This window comes from Dunckerocampus dactyliophorus, chromosome 2 (assembly GCF_027744805.1).
Source record: "Dunckerocampus dactyliophorus isolate RoL2022-P2 chromosome 2, RoL_Ddac_1.1, whole genome shotgun sequence".
In the NCBI taxonomy this organism is placed as follows: Eukaryota; Metazoa; Chordata; class Actinopteri; order Syngnathiformes; family Syngnathidae; genus Dunckerocampus; species Dunckerocampus dactyliophorus.
The window spans coordinates 39,029,527-39,051,552 of NC_072820.1; the positions used below are offsets into that span (position 1 = coordinate 39,029,527).

General features: G+C 40.8%; 1 protein-coding gene across 1 annotated transcript in view; it reads left to right on the plus strand.

Annotated features, from left to right (window-relative positions):
• fam20cb (FAM20C golgi associated secretory pathway kinase b) overlaps positions 1–18,412 on the plus strand; it is a 62,797-nt gene extending 44,385 nt beyond the window's left edge. The window contains exons 4-11 of the mRNA XM_054756270.1: positions 3,948–4,040; positions 10,661–10,776; positions 13,136–13,316; positions 13,439–13,548; positions 13,637–13,718; positions 15,167–15,226; positions 15,342–15,492; positions 15,655–18,412. Coding sequence (XP_054612245.1) covers positions 3,948–4,040; positions 10,661–10,776; positions 13,136–13,316; positions 13,439–13,548; positions 13,637–13,718; positions 15,167–15,226; positions 15,342–15,492; positions 15,655–15,765 — 904 coding nt within the window. The 3' untranslated portion in view covers positions 15,766–18,412. The remainder of the gene's footprint in view (positions 1–3,947; positions 4,041–10,660; positions 10,777–13,135; positions 13,317–13,438; positions 13,549–13,636; positions 13,719–15,166; positions 15,227–15,341; positions 15,493–15,654) is intronic.
• The last annotated feature ends 3,614 nt before the right edge of the window (positions 18,413–22,026 follow it).

A 22,026-nucleotide genomic window follows, 5' to 3' on the forward strand; every position in this document is an offset into this window, starting at 1 on the left:
ATATTCGAAACGGAGTTGGAAGAAACAGAATTTAAATAATCCTATCGCTTCCCTGAGGCTCAGCAATTACTAACAGTCAGTGATCACTTCCTGTGCTTGAAATCCCTGAAAAAAGGCACATGCAAGCCAAAAGCCAAACAAAACCAAAATGGTCGACTACCTAGGCTCTTTGATTTTTTTTTTTTTTTTTGTGGCTACGAAGTGGGTGTTTGGGCGTCACACCTGGGAATCCAACAATACATATATTCTCACCAGGATGCAAATGCTTGGGGAGTTTTTGAGTAGGTAGGTAACTTAAAGGCCCCAAAAAGCAATTTATTTGGCAGAATAATGATAAATAATATAAAAAAATGCTAATGATATTCACCTGGAGCAGCCATAAGTGTTTTTTAACTTGCAAATAAAGTCAATAAAAAAACCTTCGCTGTTGCCTGTTGGATTGAAATTCCAAATATAAGTATCCAGAGATTTATCTTGATTTAAATCAAATGTAATAAGTTCTACCTCCCACCACTATAAACTACAACCACAGTAATAAACATTATTGTTAAATTATTATCTGAATATTAACCTTTGCAATGCAACTTTGTTTTGGATCTTATTAATTATGCTGGTGTACCAAACACTGGATGCTATTCTAGTCCTCTTGGCTGTGAAAGTAATTCAGAAAGCTGTTATGGACGTAAAACTACTACATAGTGTTGGTTCACTGCATGTGGCAGACAAATTATGTTTATTGTTTTGAGGCCCACGCCATTCAGTATATATTTTCCATGATGTGCAGGTAGATTTTTCCACAGGAGCAGCACTCTCCATTCACCTTCTCACACTGTGCTGTGTTTGCTGTTATAGACCACCACACCCCCACTGGCAACTGTAGGGCCCCTCAGACCTTGGAAGCTGCAGCCAAGAAAGTGTCTGTCCAGCCAGTGTAAACTATGTGTTTACCGTGGGCCCCCAGGGGTCGGCCAGGGCACGCTGGGCTCAGTATGTCTCACCTGCTGCCATTGATCACGCCTCTGATGCGGCGACAGACAGACAGGCTGCTGTATAGTGGCGCCGCATTGTGAATGAAAAATTGGATTTTTGTTCGTGAAGGATTTGGCTGCCCGAGAAGCTTCTGTTGGCAGCTTGGTGCAAAATAGCTTATCACTTAGCATAGATCCACCGCGTATTTGTAAATATTTAAGCAAGATATGTCCAATTGAAGAGCAGGAAAGCAGCTCTTGACCAACAGTCCCTACCCTCTTCCCTGTTTTCTTCCAGCATGCCGCATACACTGTGCTCAAACATTTATGGAGCCAAGACTTTACTATGCGGTCATGCATTTATGTATGTTTCCCTCGCTTTACTCACGTCAACCTTATCGGACCAAGCCTCTTTTTTTCTAGAACATACAGTAGGTGCTGTTAGAGAATTCATATTCATACCATTCCCAGACATCAAGTTCTCCTATTCATGCATTCTTCTTCAAGGAAAGGGCGGGATGTTTCATTGCATGCTCTAAAACACTTTATTGACATTTGAATTGGGCCTAAATTTACAGTCCTCTTTATGCAACTTCTCCTAGAAATATGTCTCAAACCACTCTTCATCAAATTAGCATTTGCAAAACCTATAGAAAGCAGATTATAGTGTTGTATTGTCCCCCTAAGGAGACACAGCAATTTGGGGAGGACATGTGAAGTATTTCTTTCAGGGCGAACGACCGTGAATCATTGTGCTAGAATGTTTGCTCATGCTTATCCTTCAGAGGATTTCTCTAACACTGACAGCTCTGTTCTGTAATAAGTGGCAGTGTACTGTGTTTTCCTTTCAAGGGATGTTTTTATTTGATTTAGTACGCCTTACGGGCTTGCCGTACATTCATTTGAAGGACTATTGCTGGACATACAGCAGATGGATATAGTATAGATGATTTTTGTATTGGTTGTTGGTTGCGACTGCTTCATCGTGTTGCTTGATACAATCAAGTTGTCAGGCTTGCCTCAGTACTGCGCACTGAATGATATTGTCCATTTGCGCTGCTGTAAATAGACGCTGCTCTCAGTCAGTCGCTGCCATTCTTACTCAATGTGAGGCAAAGCGTTCCAGAAGAGGAGGAGTGATACAATCAAAAGATGCTGTTTGTTCTTTGTTAACACTACAGACATGTTGTAATCACGGATAAGGGAAATGACGACATCAATTAGCACAAAAGACCTTCTTGGGAGAATGTAGTAGGAAACTGTACAAAAACATACGCAAATTACACATACAGTGGGACTTCGGTTTTTGTTCGTAATTGATCCAGAACTATTTTTCCCATACGAAATCATGTAAATCCAGTTAATATTTTGGGTGTCTGGAACAGACACCCAAAATATTAACAAAAAATACGTTTTATAGAGAATAATTTAGGGCTGCCAACATTTGTAATCACAGTTTTCAAATTAATTAATCATGACTAATCACCAATTATGCCCATTTTTTACAGAAAGATAAATGACATGACATGGTTATATTTATTTGTATGTATTAAAAATGAACTGAAAATTTAAATCAAGCTAAAAGATACCGCACAAGTCTGAAAATCTGTTTGCATAATAGTAGTCTCTTTAATAGCAGAACTTTTGAATAAACCGTGCTATTATGCACAGTGAGGCGTTGCGGTGAAAAACACCATGCAATTTCATTAGAATTCACGTTTTGCGTGTATTTTCTGGGATTTCCAAGTAAAGTTAAAGTAAATGCTGATAGGAATATCTTTCTTTTTGTTGCTTTAGACTACACGTACATAAATTCAAAGTTTGTAGGTGTCAGTGAATGCACCTCGGGGTCGTGTGGTGAGAACGAGGAACTGTTGTTCTGAGGACAAACGGAGAGATGTGTTTGCGAGTTGGAGATACATATCAGGTGTTGCAATTGCACGGATGTTGATGTGTGACATTTTTGTCAAAAACGGAATCGTAGGAAAACAGGGACATTTGAAAACGAAGGTTTGAGGCTACAATCATTTTCAGCCGGATCCTTGTAGGTTCACACTTAAAGTGTCCATGTTGTTTGTCTATGCATGTGTGGAGGTGTGTGCGTGTGGAGGCAGATGAGCAATAAGGCAAATCAAGAGGAAGAAATTGAGGATTTTTCAGTGGATGAATGTGCTTCTGGGCATCATGTTGGGATAGTTAATGACTGGTGCATATGTCAGCTACGCAGCTGTGGAGTTAGCGAGCCCGCCAACTGAGGAGAGGAGAGGAGCGAGATGGATGTAACAGAGGAGGAAAGGGAGAGGTGGACTGATACGAGGTATTAAGCTGTGGACACACAGAGAAGTGGAGTGATCAGAGAGGGAAATGGAGAAGAAGGATCAAGGAGAGAAGTTGCCAAGATATTTTCTCGTCTTCTCATCTTCCTCCAGCACGCTGAAGAAGAAGAAGAAGAGGCTGTCGGCCAATTCTTTGCTTCTGTGATCAATAACAACAAAGCAAAGTGGGAGGATGGCTCATAAAATAACTCAAATATCACCCAGTCTCTTGTTAGCTTTTTTTTAACACATCTGTCCAGCCCCATTCTGGCTCATATTCCATCAGTGCTGGCTTTTTAAGTCTTAAAGAGCCTCTCTCACTTCTTGTAAGAGCTTTAAAAGCACAATGTCTGCGGGAAGCAATTTTTCAGCAGGATCAGAGTTGGACGGAAATAGATACACAGCGGGAACAGGGATGGCCGCTTCAGGAGGAAGGCTTTGACCTTGAATTGTCCTCGCTCCTCCTCAAGGGTGTTCAGTGAGATGTTTTGATTGTGGCTTTGTTGTTGCTAACAAAGCAAATAGTACACAGGTGTAGAGGCACCTGGTCTGTCTTTCTGTGCAATGGGACATTTATTTATCAAAGTAAATCCACTGTTGCATTATTAAATGTTGACCTAAGGATGTTGTCTAAATATTCTTGGTCTCTTATGTGTCCCTGCAGGCAGACTCGTGAACAGGAGACGCCCCCGGACTTCTTCTATTTCTCTGACTTTGAGAGACACAATGCTGAGATTGCTGCCTTCCACCTGGACAGGTGAGGCGGAGACATCCATCCGAAATTCCAGCCTCGCATACAAGTTCTGCAAAAAACAGTGGCCGTGGCAACAGAGTGACAGAAATTGTGGCAGATTTCAGAAAACATGCATCCCTCCACCCTCACTTGATGCAGTGTATCTAAAACAAGCGGAGCAACAACACAGTCTTTCATTTGAACCATTTTTCTCAAGCCATGCAAAGTTTACTTTTTATGGATTATGGACTTTTAAGCCGTTGTAGCATTAAGAACCAATTGAGTTTGATGCCTGAGGTGTACCCGAAGAAGGGGCCATTGAGTTCAGTCGAGAGCAGATCGCCACCCAGCTGAAACTCAACAAAACAAAAGCAGGAAAGATGCAGTGCCACATTTGTGTTGGTCCAACCACGCTGTGGCATGCAGCAATTTCTGCAATCAGCAGTGTGCGCTCTGACAAGGACTAGACAGTAGACTGACATCTGTCCTGCTAACAGCCAGGAAGCATCCTTAAAACACAAGTCGTGTCACCATAATAACACAAACTATAACTCACATTTTGTGCAATCAGCAGTGTGCACTCTGTCAAGAAATAGCAGTAAATGGCAATGAATGGCCTTCTATACCTCTCCACTTCCATTGTGACTCCAAAAATACCCACATTGGAAATTGTAGTCGAGGCATTGAAGTTGAGTCCGGCTAACGTTGCCCTTAATGTTTTAGCGTCAAAGTTGATGTTGTGTCTCATGTTGGCGACAAAAAGGTCAAGCCTCTGCTTCTCTGTGACGATGACGGGACAATGTCCTGTTTGATGTCCTGCTGCTTTTACCCCGGCCCTGATTGCTAATCTGCGCCTCCTCGTGTCAGCTCATTAAGCACCTGGCAGGGAGGAAGACAAAGCTGCAGAACACCAGACATGAAGGGCACCTCTGCCTTCCTGTAAAGATTTGTATTATGGTGTCATTATTTGACATAAAGACCAGAATACTAATGTTGGAATTAAGGTTTTACTGCACAGGAGATCCCTAGTTATTCCTGGGGGATGGTGAAAAAACGTGAGTAATGGACACACCCATAATAAAAGTGCCTATTTTTGATACCTCTGGGCTATTGTTATCTATTCCCAAGCCAAACATGAAAACTTTATGTACTGCAGGATATAGAAAGACAGTGAAAAGGTGTCACAATAACATGGGATCCTCTGTCTGTCACAGCCTTGCACGTTCTCTGCTTTTACATGCTTTCATACTTCTTCCCTTTCACTGCCTCCATCAGTTTTGTGTCAAAAACACAGAGCTGTACAGTGAAGCCCTGAGCACAGAGAGGCCATGAGTCACAGAGAATAAATGCCGGGCTTCCCAGAGCCAGCATCCGACTGAACAATGACTGCAGCCTCTGTACTTAGCTAAGCAGCACGCTCTTTTGGCTCTTCCTGCTGAAGGGAGCTTTATGAAAAGACAGGAAACATCAGAAGGCTTTGGGTTGGAGCGGTAATGCTAGTGTTCCTATCCTTTTTCATTTCCATCCTGACACAAGTTGAGAGTGAGGTTACAACACTTGTCCATTCACATGTCGGCGGGGGCCACAGAGGGGAGAAATGGTGAATCCGCTCTCTTCTTTCCTTCAGGCGCAATGACACAGTTGTGCAGAAATTGCATTAGCAGCAGCTTTTGTCAACAGTCTGCTACACATCTGGTTCTCCTCTCTCTCTCTCTACGCGCACACACACACACACACACACACACACACACACACACTGCTGGCATATGTGTGTGTGGGTTAAGGGGAAGAGGAGGAAACCAAAGGCATGAAAGGCCCTGTGCCCATTCTAAATATAAGCCAGGCAGGGTTTGCCAAAAGCAGCACTTTATTTTTTTCCCCTTTATTTTGTCTGTTCTAAATTAGACCTTGGCTACAGAGCGGCTGCTGCTGGTGTTGCAGAGTGAGGCTGCACTGCCTCCCAGGGGGCCCATAGTCATACAGAGGCTCCTTTAAAGCAGCACTAACACAGCCACTGCCACCTCTCTTATAGGCTATACACCGCCATTAACACACTTCATTATGTGATTGGATTCACTTCAGGTGGAAAAAGAGCACGCAGTCTGCAGCTGTACCAAAACGGATCGAATACAACCTTATATTGAACAGTCACTAATGCATGTGGCTTGTGAGAGTGATGAAAAAAGGGAACTGATGCTGTTCCATTTAGCATGTGAGAAGAACAAACACAACATTGTTTTGGATATCAAAAGATGCCTCAGTCCTCTGCATCATTGAAACAACAATTGATCGTATTACTTAACAATGTAAGTAATACAGTGTATGGGTGGACATACAGTATATGCTATATCAGGGGTGCCCGTTATGAAGGTAGTGTTTGCCGTGTGCCACCTGCATCATTACTGTCACTTCGTAGATGTCAGATGACATCAGTCAGCTTACATTAAGCCCCCTCCTCATTCGCTCCTGTGCCGCGGCGGCGGCAGAAAAAAAAAGTGGAGAACAGATGTCGGCACACACGAATAATGCAACTTTCATCTTTACTATTCTGATTACGGATAAACTAACTGAGCGGCCTGGATCTATGACAAAAGTTATCTGTTCACTTGTAGCGGCGACTTGTGCAGGGAAAAAAAAACATTTGTTTCATGGCTGTGCTTCGCGTCATGAACTCTACTACTATACAAATGTGTTTTCTCCAAATTAGTGTGTTCAACTACTATTTCACGATTAATTAGAAAATGTGTCCATTGCTGAAAGCTGTTTAATATGTTGCGTTGACTACGGCAGCGTCGTCTTTTGCATAACCCTTTTGATTTTGCATATATAGTATCTGTTATGTTGTATAGCAAATGATAACTGGACGTAATAGATGATGAACGCTACGTAGCTATTTTCACTGACAAACTACTCAGTTTATGTGCACAACTATTGAGTAATTATGTGTAATTATCTTTATTGCGATATTGGTTTGAACTGTGAATTACTGAATGATATCAACTATTTTGATGACTTGTAAACTGTGAAACTGTGAATGTGAAATACTAATCATTAATACTTAGTATAGTAGTTGCAAAGTATATTTTATATATGCTATATGTTTTGTTGTAAGAGGTAGATCATTTGATTGTGTGCACCCCTGACATACATATGCAATGTACATAAATACTAATATTTATAAATAAAATATATATATATTCTCGATGTTTATAGTAGGAGGTAGATCTTTGGGACAAAGTAGGCCACAGGCTAAAAAGGTGTGAGCACCCCTGTGCTATATAGATACATGTATAGCCTATTATTTACATATTAACCACAATTAATTTGAAATAAAATATCTATCAAATATCATAAAAACCTTTCACTACACTTTTTGTTTGAAAAACAAGCACTGGAATCACCTGTCTGCCCTGCTGGCACTTGACAGATAAGGAGTGGACAAAAAGGCAGAGAGAAAGGCATTCAAATTAATGCATTTGTTGTTCAAGCTTGTGGAAACAACCCTAATGTTGACATAATTACCGACGGTAAATTTAAATGTTAAAAAAAAAAAATCCTGCCACAGCGACGCGGTGAACAGTGCCGGCAGGCCACCTCCCATGCAGCCCACCACCACAGCTTCAAAAAATCCTTGGGGAAACCCTGCAGCCAGTGGCAATTTTGCATTAGTGGAGAAAAAAGTTTGATCCTATTTCTTGTACTTTGAATTTAATGCAGAGTCAATAGATTTTTGGAGTATGACTGTGTTCCTGCCGTATCTCCCAGTCCTTTCTCTGCTCTGGAGTGCAGCGAAGCCCTCTGAAACAGCAGTGTGACTGTACATGTTTGTACAAATTACAGTGGAACCTTTGTTAGCATACGCCTCATTTAGCTTATTTTTGACATCAAAAATGTATGCAAACATTTTGCCTCTTGTTTGCGTACATTCCCTGATTAGTTTACAATATAGCATGGGTCTTGTGTTAACAATACCCTGCGTTAGTCCAACTGTGCACGTAATATAGATTTATTAGAAAACATCCTGTTAGCAGCGTGCAGTCATTGTCCCCCAGTTCCATCGCCCATCTATGAGGTCGTCATTGACTCTGTAGTTCTTTGCTGACTATAACACAGTTACGTCACAAGTCTCTGCTTTTCTTACTGATCAGGGCTGCAAAAAAACCCCAATGGAGCCAAAGAAAGTTGCAAGTGCGAGTATTTTGATAAAGAAGGTGGGAAACACTATTGAATTCTATTGACTGTGTTGTGTGTGTGTTGCGAATGGCAATTGACGGTTCATACGCGTTGGGCGCCAGAATAAACTTGCGTCTCATCTTTTTTCACTCAGAACCTGCATGTCGTCAGTGGGCATGGTAAAATGGTCCTTACATTAAAGCAGTAAAACACAACACCGTGAAAATACTGTATACTCATCGAGTCTGAGTCGCGCACACACACACACACACACACACACACACATACACACACACACAGCTGCACTAGCTGAACTAAGCAAACCCCGCTAGCTTCCATTCACGCGCCGTGACAGAGGAGTTTCCAAGTTTTTTCGCCGCCATTTCGTTAGTGTTTGTGCGGTCCCTATTATATGCAACCAGCGGTTGGCGCAGCACTTTCCGTGCGAGCTCCCTACACCATGACACAGTGGGAGGGAACTACCGGAACTATATATATATATATATATATATATATATATATATATATATATATATATATATATATATATCCATCCATCCATCTTCTATGCATTATCCTCACTAGGGTCGCGGGTGTGCTGGAGCCTATCCCAGCTGACTTCGGGCGAGAAGCGGGGTACACCCTGAACTGGTCGCCAGTAAATATATATATATATATATATATATATATATATATACATACATACATATTTAAAGCTTTGTCTTTAAATACAAAGCTTTGTGTTATTATTGGGTGTTGGTGTCAACATTTCAACTCTATTTTTACAATTTTTGCTGTTTTTTTTAAATGGTATTTTGTTTTGTAGTTTGCAATGACAAATGAGCCACAGTCTGCGGATGGCCCCCCCGCTGCTTTTGTGGATCTTTGTGGTGGTGGGGCTTGTGGCGCGGGCTATGAGCAAACTACTGTATAACTCGGCTTGTTGGCTCAGTGTCGTGGGCGAGCAATGGTGAGGAGAGAGAGACTGGTCAATACAGGCCTAACGAGCCACGGCTCGAAGATTTTTTTGGAGGTGCACGTCTATGGAGTTATATTTGTGCCTTAATTTTGAGGTAGTAAAGGCATTTTGAGCCATATTAACGTGCAATAACTACTGCTGTGTTCTCAGGCACATTGCTGCACTCTGTCACTCTCACTCTCTCCCTTAACCTATGCATACTTGCGTGGCAAGGGTATCTGATGTACGTGCACTGATACTTCCGGTCGGATTTTGGGGACTGGGCTCCTGGCTGGAGCTTACAGGTTGCATGCCTGGAGGGCGGTGAGACATGCGGGCATGTTCAGTCGTCAAAATGTGTGCCTGTTGGTCACTGTCCGGGAGTGGAGGGCACTGATGTAAAAATACATTTCTGTTCTAACAAATATTCTTGCAATCGACCTGCAAAATCCCAATGTTCGACCAGTAGCACGTGATCAACAGGTTGGTGATACCTGATTTGAAAATAAACACGAGGTTTACACGCCTTGACATGTTACATATCATTTTTATGTCACAGACATAAAAATAATTGAAACCCATCTTCGAAGCCTTATAGTATTCCAACTGCACAAAAAAGCCCCACAAATAAGGTCCTGTTACATTGTCGTTGAGCCAGTAAATATACTCCACTAAGATACTTAGTTCACACCAAGCTTTACATCCATAAAGACACACAATCTGTCCTGATTTGATGCAAAGTACACAAAATAACAGTACCCCACAAATTATGTCTTGCAACAAGTGTGGCCTGAGCAAGAGAAACAATCTGTTTCCTGTAGTTTTTATGCTTTGTAGTTGACTGTATTTATTTGATATTTCCTCTATCTCACAACCGTTAGTCCTCCCCACTTCTCCATCTTTAATCTGGTTATGTCCTCCTCCAGTCTGCCCTCAGGCCCCAGCCCATTAGCTGTTGTCAGGGGGTATCAATTTTTAAAGAGCGGGGTCTGATGTCATATTGAAGACATTGGCCACAGATGCATAAAATCGACATTTGGCACGCACACAGCCGCGCAGCCATGCCCTCTTTTACACTCTACCTCACACAACAATACCACACTTAACCTGAGCTCCCACTGAAGCTTATCCAGCTAAAAGCACACAACCACTGATGTCCACAGCAGGTGGTGCAACAATACAACTTCCTGAATGGATGGTGAAGTTATATCTTGATCTGCTTTTACACAAGGACGGTGTGTGGAGGTTATAACAAGTCTGATGGAGACACGAGACTGCGGGGTGGTTTACACAGTATCACTGATGTCACAGTGCCGCCTGGTGGCAGTGCTCGCACAATGGTTCACATCTTGACAATCGTGCCCCAGTCAAAGTTGCACGGATAAGGCATTGGGTCCCTAAACCGGGGATTGTAGGTTTGAGTCCCAGGGTGGACAGTATCTTAACATTAAATCAACACTTTACCTTTAAAATGGATGGATAGTCAATCCCGGTATGTTTTCCCATCCTGTAGGATTCTGGACTTCCGCCGCGTGCCCCCTGTGGCTGGCCGAGTGGTCAATATGACCAAGGAAATCCGAGATGTCACACGAGATAAAAAGCTGTGGAGGACATTCTTCATATCACCAGGTAATGTTCCTCATGTAGAGGAAAACTAATTCTAGTACCTGAAATGCAGGGGACATTAATATTAACAGGGGACTCGCCGCATAAGCTTGCCTGCATCAAAGCACCGCACTTAATGAGCTATGCAAGTTTTGGTCACATATTATGCACATGGGAATGTCTCATGGGACTGAATTTACTTACAATCTCAGCAATTAATCCAAGTCATTGAATCCCTCCCGGGGCCATTAATCTTGTCTGAACACTGTTTCAAAGTTGGTGTGCTTTGAATGCCTAAAGAGCAAAAAGAAGGTGCAGTCATGAAGGATGTAACTTGAGTATAACCAAATATTAATCATTTGTCTTGCTATTGACCTAAAAAAGGAGGCACAGGATGTTGAAAATGTATCATTACTCACTTCATTACCGCTGCAATGTAATGATATTTAGTACAATAGCTATACATTACATTTACATACATCTTTACTTGCGTATCTTGCTTGCTTGCTGCTGTAACAAGTAAATTTCCCTGCTGTGGGATAAATAAAGTACATACATACATACATACATACATACATACATACATACATACATACATACATAGACCAGCCCCGATCAACGGGCAGCCTGCGGGCTAAATCCTGCTCCTGAGTCAGCCTGGTCGGTGAGATCAGTGCAAACCCTGGGGTTGGATATTGCTTTTGCAACCAATTCTGTAAAACTGCACAGCTTGTCTTTCATAAACAAAATCTTTGACTACTGTTTTTGCACTAGTTTTTTAAAAAAAGGCATAGCGTTCTTTTCAAATAGAGCAGTGGTCCTCAATGTTTCTTCAGTCCACAGAGCTGTTGTCTGTTGGACAGGGCAGGGGCGGGGCAGTCAGGGGCCGGGGCGGCTGGCGTCGGGGGCATGGACATTACAGTAATTGCAGACATTATACAGTATGTATAGTGTATAAAACAAAGACCAGCAGAGTGTAACGTAACTTTCACTTTGTGATCAAATTCACGCTTCACTTTACATAAAATTCAATGTAGTTACTCAACATTTTTAAAATGTCTCAAATGTCTGTTTTTTTATCATTGCTTCTGAAAGTGTTCAGCCCCGCCCATGGACTGGAACAGGGCCACGGCCTGGTGGTTGGGACCTCTGAAATATAGGATCTTTGATTATTGTACATTAGATCAGGGGTGTCTAAACTTTTTCCAGTCAGAAAAATCAAAGGATACAGTAGGCCACTTTGATATTTTTACATGTTTTATTTTATAATTAAAAAGGCTGAAAAAGCGTTATATATATTTAAAAGCTTTTTTGTAACATATTTTATTTATGATTAATTTGTTGTTATTATTAGTATGAACATTTCAGCTTTTTTTCTTGACATTGTGCCTTTTTTCTGTTGGTTTTTTTTTGTTTTTGTTTTACAATGCGCTGCCGGCCAATAAAAAACGAACTGCAGATCCTTAAAAAGAGCAAAGCAATCTTGTCATTAGAAGATCTTTGACTGGTGTTCACGCAGTAGAACTCTAAAAGCAGCAAAGCGCTCCTGTCATACCGTCAAATAGAAGATCTTTGACTAGTGTTAAAGTAGTGATTCTGTTTTAATGAATGACTTTATGACTGTATTTATGACCATGTTTGGCACAGGATGACAAGGATTATTACACACTTAATACAAATGGAGAAGTCCAGCCACCCCTGATGTTGAATAACCCAGATATATATAATAATGTGAAGTATTTACTAATAAATAAAGTACATACAATACATATTAATGTAGTTGTTTAATAATAATAAGCAAGTAATAAACCTGGATGAGGCAGTGCGCTTCTAGAACACTGGAAATTACATGCACAGCAATAAACATATATAACTAATACTAAAAATTACATTATTATCAATGTAATTGATATGCAACTATATGCAATTTGGATTTTTTGACATGAAGTTGTATGACATGTCCATCAGGATTGTAGTCCAATAACAGCGACCTACCCCCCACTCGGTCTCTTAAGTCCAGTTCTGGTCAGATTTCTGTGATGAAGATGTAGTTCCACTTAGTTGCTGGGGATATTTAAGTAAAGAGATTGGCTTCTCAAGACAATACACTTTGAAAAGATGAAAACATTTGCATCGCAATCTCAAAAACTCAAACCTCACAAAACGTTTGGCGTCATATCTGTATCCCGCTGTATCCCTGCGCACTGTCGCCTGTGCGTTCACGTGAATGTGACAAAGACATGCATCTTCTTCCGCTGTGGAACACATACGTAAACAAGATGGAGAAGATCCAAACTATCCTTTTGACAGTAATAAAGCACATACTGAATATGTGTGTGCTTGCATATAAATATCTACATTGTGTGTTTTATTCTTTCCTCAGCCAACAATGTGTGTTTTTACGGGGAATGTTCATACTACTGCTCCACTGAGCACGCTCTGTGTGGCAAACCAGACCAGATAGAAGGATCCCTGGCCGCCTTCCTCCCAGACCTCGCACTGGCCAAACGCAAAACATGGAGGAACCCGTGGAGACGCTCCTACCACAAACGCAAGAAGGCAGAGTAAGAAAATAACCCCGAGCAACACACTTAACTGTCCACTAGCAATAATTACTAATATGCTGGATTATATTACACTATCTGATCAACAGTGTGTAATTTGCTGCATGGATGTTTTGAATCAGATGGGAAGTGGACCCAGACTACTGCGAGGAAGTCAAACAGACTCCCCCCTACGACAGCGGGACGAGACTATTGGACATAATGGACATGACCATCTTTGACTTCCTCATGGGTCAGTTGCTACAAGATTGCATGGGTTACATTTTTTGAAATATGATGTGCAACTTTCCTTCAATTCTTTACGTTTTTTTCCATCCCAGGAAACATGGACCGGCATCATTATGAGACGTTTGAAAAGTTTGGAAACGAGACGTTCATCATTCACCTGGACAACGGCAGAGGGTGAGAGATCACATCTCGACACACACACACACACACATCATATGTGTCCGGTGATTGACTGGTGACCCGCCCAGGGTGTATCCCGCCCCTCACACAAAGTCACTTGAACACAAAATAAGTGAATTAAAACAGTTTCTAAAATGCTTATTAGCCTTTATGGGGTTATAAGATAAAGCAAGTTTCCATCTCATTTGTCCCTTATGACAAAAAAAACTGCTGTAAAAAGATTTTAGATTTTTTTTTAAACAACCAAACTACTACAGTGTGAAATATACATATCAAATACTAATTAACCATTTAAATGCCAGCGTGTTTATAAAAGTCGGTTGTTTTTTTAATCAAATGAAATAATATAAAATCATTAAAAGATGAAAATAGCAACACACACATATATACGTTCACACTATAATCCAACATCAACGGTGACACACACTTATTATAGTCGCAAGGCAGCGTTTGCAGAAAACAGTAAAAGGTGTGAAATGTTGCTGCATGCTTTGAATTGGGAAAAGTGGCTCCATCTGGTGGATAAATATAAAAATGCAAAATTGAAAGCCAGTCATCCAAGTTAAAGGAAAACTTCATTTTTTGGGGGGGGAATTTTCGCCTATCAGCCACAATCCTTATGTGAGACAGCTTTCTCTCTTCTGTGCGTTCTAAAGATGTAGCGTTACCTTTTGGCGGTGGCCTGAGGCATTGTGAGCGCGGCGCTGACCAACTGTGGGCGAAGCTAGTCGATGGTGTGGTGTGGCAAGGTGTCAATACAGTAACGTAGTTGTAGTTCGATCGCCGTAACAACAGAAATAATAACAATGTTGCTGTAGCATGGTTAGTATGCACGTCACATTATATCTAAATGGAGTTTTTTCACAAGGCTTTATTGGCGGAATAAGTGTTTCCCATTATGTGCTTTCTCAATGGCGTCTTTTTAGCTGTTTTTATATCTTTACAATGCACAGAAAAGAGAAAGACATATGTGTTCAGGTCTCAGATAAGGATTGTGGATGACGGGACAAATTGCAAAAAAAAAGTGCAGTTTTCCTTTAAAGTCATAGTGACTTGCATTAGTTTATGTTAAGATAAAAGTGGGCTCGAAAATTTCCTTTTCAATTCAAATGTTTTAATGGGTCAAACAGATGTGTCGATTTTGTATAGCATTTTCTGCAAGTTTCAAGAGCAGAGATGACAAAAAATAAAAATATCATCTGGCAAATTAGTCCATTCATTCAACACAGCCATGGCACAAAACATCCTTTGCATCTCATCACAGTTACATTTAATTAAGCATATTTTGATCACGATTGTAAGATTTTCTACAGTTTATCAGTGCACAAAATCATATTAGACATGAAATTATCAGTGTGTGCTGATTTTTGTTTTTAATGGCTTTTTTTTAATGCGTTCGTCATTGTTATAAATGGTGATAAATGACCATCCATGCTTTGTAGGTTTGGAAAGCACTCTCATGACGAGAAGTCCATTCTGGTTCCGCTGACCCAGTGCTGCAGGTAAAGTCACATTTGCCATTAATCTTAATGTTTTGCTCAAAAGCAAAGTGTATTGATGTGTATGTGTGTGCGTGTGTGGGTGTAGGCAGGAACTAACAGCCTATGTTTTGTATAGGATACGCAAGTCCACACACTTGCGTCTGCAGCTGCTGGCTAAGGAGGAATACAAGCTGTCCATGCTCATGGCAGAGTCCCTGGTGAGGGACAGGCTCAGTCCCATCCTCATCCAGCCACACCTGGATGCCATGGACCGTCGCCTACGCCAGGTCAGCACTTTACACGCTTTTTTTAAACTCCACTTTAAACTCCAATTTGGCTTTTGAAAGAAAATGTTGTATATTACAGTATATTGGGTATAATCATTCCAAAAAGATGGGTTGATGAAATCTATCTGTCTATCCCTTGCTCTTCTGGTCTTGCTTGTGAAGGTTCTGCTGGTTCTAGCTGAATGCATTGAAAAGGAGGGTTATACTTACGTGGTGGAGAACGACCTCCAAGAGGACCAATGGACCGACCACACGGGGCCGAGAAGGAGGTAGCTGGCCAGTGGGCCAGTAAGCTGGATGAGACTGGAGCTTGAAGTCCTGGAACTTCCTCCTGATGTGAACTGAATACTTTCAGGCCCAGCCGCCTAAACGTCAGAACCTGCTGGACATGCGACAGAACTTGTGCAATGACTTGATACAGGTGAAGTGGATCTGAGTCTTGAGTTCCCACTCAAAGAATCTTCACTTAGAACAGCGTCACAGCAGATGCGCGAGCTGATGATGATGATGTATGAGAAGCCTTCTCTTTTGTCTTCTTATGGACCTTTTTTTGAATTCAGTGAATTCTGAGGGACTTGAAAAGCCTCTCCCAGCTGAATAATACGTTTCTACGTCCTGCTGGCATCACAAATGGAGGAGGAGAGGCCAGCTTGGTTTCTGTAGACTTCGTGATATACAAATATTTTTTGTGGGTTTACAGTAAAATATTTGATCTGTTGCTTGTTTTCTATCATGGCTGTTCAGGAATGAAATTATTTTCATTGGAGTGCAGGTTAACTCCTGGATTTCCCCCTCAATGTCCTTGAGAAAGTATTTATTTAAAATCATATTTATTGTCTGAAATTAATAGGTACAAAACCAGCCTCATCTCGTTTAAAAATAACGCTACACCATAGTTGTGTTCTTCCTTATTTGTCCACAAGAGGGAGACATTACTTTGTGCAAAAGCAACGACTAGCAGGACAGGACATGCAACATTTGCGAATTTTATCAAGCATAAAGACTGGAATCAAAGTGGCTAATATTGATGAGCATGTTTACACTTCAGTTTTTGTCTGTTCCCAACTACTGTTTATGTTCGTATGTTCCAATGTAACACATACAATGCCAGCCACAATGTTAAGTACATTTCCACAATCTATTGAGATCCAATGGAGAATAAAACAATATGTTTATTATTGTAGCGAAACTGCACTGCGTCATACTGAGAGCTGTTTATCATTCTTTTATTGCATTTAAATAGATTGCTCAGGTGTACCTAATGTTGTGGCCAGTGAGTGTAAGTGGCAATGGTACCAAAAGCCTGATGTTTCACAGATAGTTTTATATTATTGTTTTTTTGGAATATCTTTTGAGTCCAGATGTTGTGGATAGGGATGCTCCGATCGACTGGCCACCGATCAACATCGGACAATTTCCGTGAAAAAGCACGTCATGGGCATAAGCCCATAAATTGATCGCCTCTGGCTCGTACTATTGCAGCATGCAGCCTGTAGCGAGCGTCTCCCGCCCACTTTCCTTTACACTGCACAGGCGTGCCAAAAACACAAAACAAACATGTCTGCCTTGTGGAACATGCCATTTGAGAGAGCGATATAAATTTTGCACACTGCAAAACATGCCAGGAAAAATATCTTGCGGGGCTAGCACGCTAAAAAGCTTTAATTTAATATATTTGAAGAACAAACACTTGATGGAGTATGGTGACTTCGATCATCAGTGAAACGGCAGCTAACGTAGCCAAAAGGCTGGACAACACGCGCCCGTATGTGCATGACATTCAGAAGTCTAAAGCAAATTGAATTTACCAGATGATCAGCCTCTCTCAGCGGCGGAAGACACCAGGTTTGCCGACTGCTCTCTCACTGGGAGCCCTGCTGCATGATACCTGGAAGTCCTGCTAGAATGCCATCAAACTATGTACTCTCACATCCAAACTCTCCTTCAAGAAGGCGTTTCATCTTCTGTAGGTTTCATGAATGATATTTGTTCTCTTGAAAAAGTAAGTCAAATACGTCTTTGTCTTTGATATGTCCCTCCTTTTTCATATCATATAGCCAATAGGGGTGCAACCAGGAATTCTGGTCTCCATGAAAACGGGGCACCTCTCCACACTTTTATTGTTTTAATAGTTACCGATTTTTTGGGTCCCGTGGCAGTCAGGGGTCCTTGGAATTGGCCTAACTTGTCCCTCTTATACGGCACCACGGGCCAATAGCACTCATCATAAATCAATTTTAAAATGTACCCTTAATCTATGTGATTGGTATCGGTCGATTTCACTCATGGTATCGGAATAAAACCCTGATCGGAGCATTCCTAGTTGTGAAGAAATAATTTTTAGAGATGTAAATTTCATTGATGAACAGCAGCTTGATGGCTGGGCTGTTGGTGCCAATGCTTCTGTCTTTGGCTCAAGTTTAATATATACAATAGGAAATTCTAGTGCCTGTGCAATGATAGAAATACTTGAATGTCTGGTTTCATAACAGCCGAAAAAAGCTGTTTCAACTCCTCCCAGTAAAGATAAGGTGGGGAGGTATTTGTTTGTAGAAGTGAGTGCTGACTCCATCTGTTCCATCAACTGTTTTTTACAGTCATGTGTCAATACAGTGTGTGTGTTTGTGTGTGTGTGTGTGTGTGGGAGCAGTGGCGGAGCTACGTGGCGGCCACCCCTGGTCACTCTCCGGCCACCCCACTGGCCATCTAGACATTTCAGGTATCAATTTATTGCCACCCCCATGTGAGTAATGGTCTAATCTGGGCCACCCCAATGAAAAATGTATGGCTCTGCCACCGTGTGGGAGTGGATCCATGGAGAACATGTTATTCAAGTTCATCAGCAGCACATCGTCTCTGTGTTTTTTCTTTTCATTTTTTGCATCATCGTTAAAGTGCAATAAAACAAAATAAACCAAAAGTATAGTTCTGTTTTTTTTCCAACTAAGGAATTTATTTACATGTATTTTACGCTTCGTATAACATAAAAACCCTATAACATAAACGTTCTCGGATTTACGTTGTAGGGGTGTCTACTGTATATACAATATATATACACTACCGGTCAAAAGTTTTAGAACACCCCGATTTTTCCAGTTACGGTATTTATTGAAATTCAAGTTGTTCAAGTCCAGTGGTACAAAGGTAAGTGGTGAAGTGCCAGAGGTTAAAAAAAAGGTAAGGTTACCCAAAACTGAAAAATAATGTGTATTTCAGAATTATAAAAAAAAGGTTCTGTTACAGGGACCACAAAATGGGTCAACAATTTAAAGCTGTTCTGCAGAAATGGAGGTTGATCAAGCCTTGGCAGTTGGTGCAACTTATTCCTACAGGTGTTCCAAGTTCAGGAGTACGTAATAATATAGTTATATATATATATATATATATATATATATATATATATATATATGAGTTTTAAGTTTTTGAATTGAAATACTGAAATAAATTCACTTGTTTCAAATTCAGATAAATTCATTGTGCTGCACCTGTATATATAATGATGCTTCCATGAGGTAAGTAATTGATAAAATATGAATAAATGGCTCAGCCTATTTAGTATTTTTATTGAACACGTGTGGTTGGGGATGTTCTAATGCTTGTGGCCAGAAATAATTGAAAAATTCCACTCATTTGAAATCATTCTATAATATCAGTACGTATTTGAGTCAATATAAAATCCTTACATATGATTAATTAGATGTTTCTAGTTAATATATATATATATATATATATATATATATATATATATATATACAGCATATACTGTAGATCAGTGTTCTCCGACCTTTTTAGACCCACAGACTGGCTTGTGTTCCCACAAATCTCCCGCGGACCAGGGGGGAGTTCGTACATTATAGCGATCTAATTTATCATGTATTGTGTAAAAGAAGACATGGCCAACATCAAATTAAAAGTACAAAATGAATGCAGACCCACCATCCACCAGTTCAAGCCTAGGGTTTGTTTTCCAGAGAGATGATTGCATCGCTGTTTGACGTGTGTGGTAAAAAGCAGTGCGTTAGCATGAATTAACTTGAGACAAATGTGCACATTAGCACTCAATAAGTCATCAAAACGTACCTTTATGCATTCCCACATAGTATCAGCATTTGACACCAAATATGAGGTGAAAAAAAACGGTAAAAAATACAGTAGTAGTCCATCTGTGCGGCATGAGATAAAGTTAGCACACGCACCATGGTGCGTTCAGGGACCGTCAAAAAAAGTGGGACGGGTCGCCGCTTGCAACAAACAACATATAAATTCCAAAACTATGGGATTTGTAACTGTATATTATTTTTTAAATACGATAATGGCCCATATTTCGGAAATTGATAAGCATTTACATAAAAAGTTATTTACAAGTGTATTTTTTTATTTATCATTGTACCTGAAAGTGGACCGCGGTCTGGTACGGCCCGGCCCCAACCATGGACCGGTACTGGGCCGCGGACCAGTGGTTGGGGTCCCCTGCTGTAGATGATCAATACTGTATATACAGTGGTGTGAAAAAGGTGTTTGCCCCTTCCTGATTTCTTTTTTTTTTTGCATGTTTGAAACGCTTTAATGTATCAGATTATCAAACTAATTTGCACACAGCAGGCCTTTTTTGGAAGTTTAATCTGCAGCACCCAACATAACTCAGACTAATTTGGACAATTTTGGTCAGGCAGTGGGGGTGAGGCGCAGTCACATGTTCTCAAAGTACTGTTGTGTTTTCATAACCTTTCCATGCTGAGGGCTTCCTGAAAAAGCTACTGGTTTACTGCTTTACATCAATGCATACATGAATGGAGGAGGCGGGGCATACAACAACCATCAGAGAGCGACCAGAGGACAACTAATGGCTGCAGACAACCGCAGACGGGACGCCAGAGGAAGCATCGTCATGGGAACAAGCCAAGACGACGCTTATCAGATCTTACCTCAACCCCACGTCTCATTGGCAAAAACTGACAAACTGAGGCAGGAAAAGTCAACAACTCGGATCCTACCCGGAGAGGAGTACCCGGAGAAAACCCACACACGCACGGGGGGAACATACAAACTCCACACAGAGATGCCCAAACGGAGATACAAACCCAGATCTTCCTGATCTCATGACTGCGTGGTCAACATGCTAACCACAAGGCCCTATACTGTAGCTATATTTTTAAAATGTAATCATTGATCATGAATGCCATCATTCAATCATCCACTAGGCCACCGTGTGGCCTTATTTTATTTAATTAATAAAAAATAAATGACAATATAATATTCCGAATTTCCTGAGCTAAACATCCCATGGAAATTTACTGAAAATGTCCCTCTATTCACACAGGTAATAATTTAACAATATGTTTATCGATGTGTTTGTTGGTTGCGGCCGAGTGTAACTGCACTGTTATGGAGTGTTTATTTGTACAAAATGAAATACAATTCCAAATAAATTGATAGTAAAATAATAAATCATTAATTAAAATATTTTAAAAGTGTATTAAATTCACAATTAAATATTATAAAAATCCATTAAAAATATAAAGGTCATTAAATGTAATATAAGTTGACATTAAATAAATATGTTGGGTATGGAATAATCAATTGCTAAACTCTTTCACCATAATTATTTTATATTATTACTATTTTATATAATTATTTTACATTTTAATCAATGATTTAATATTTAAAGGGGAACTATTATACTAATTTTCGGGCCTTTGTATTGAGTTCTGTACTCCTATAGAGCAGCTACACACGCTAACACACACAGAAAGCTTTGTAGATCTTCCAGACTCCGCACCTCTTCCTGCAGTGTTCCCTGCCTCCTGTCCAAACGGTCTCTGTGATTTACTCCACCCCCGGCCCTCCTCCAGGTACACCCCCCACCGAGCCCACACCGCTGTGATTGGTTACACTCCCAAGCGCTCCCGAAGACTTCCGGACAGCTGCCGAACCCCTTTCATCCGATTACATACACAAAATAAACACTGATCAATTGTTACTTACAGCTTGCTCTTCTGACTCGTCAACACGACCAAGTAACGTTGAAAAGGCGTCGGACTTCAGCAACAGTTTGGAGGATAGTCCGGCTTCATATTGGCCCATGTTCACAAAACAGTCCCGTGTGAAATGCCGTTGACAGATGAGCATATTTTTTTCTTGCAGCAACTCCAACCACTTCTGTGTGACGCTTGCCTGTTTATGCACACCTGAACAAACACTTCCTGGGAGCTTGGGAGCTTGATGTGCTAACACCGTGAACGGAGCAAAGCAGAGCGGGGGTGCTGGGCATGCCCATATAAGGAAGTCCGGTTTGCATTGACGTCAATGGAACTCGGTGTTAAAAAAAACACAGCATGCAGAACACAAGAATACAACATTGTAATAACATTTATAGGTCAGAAAAGAGGAAAAACATAATAGGTCCCCTATAAATGATATATTTACAGTATTTGGTGTCATTCATTTCAATTGTATTATTTAGATTTTAATTGTTTTTAATTATTTTCAATTAGAATTGTTTTCAATTAATGTGCATAAAGCTTTGCAGCTCTC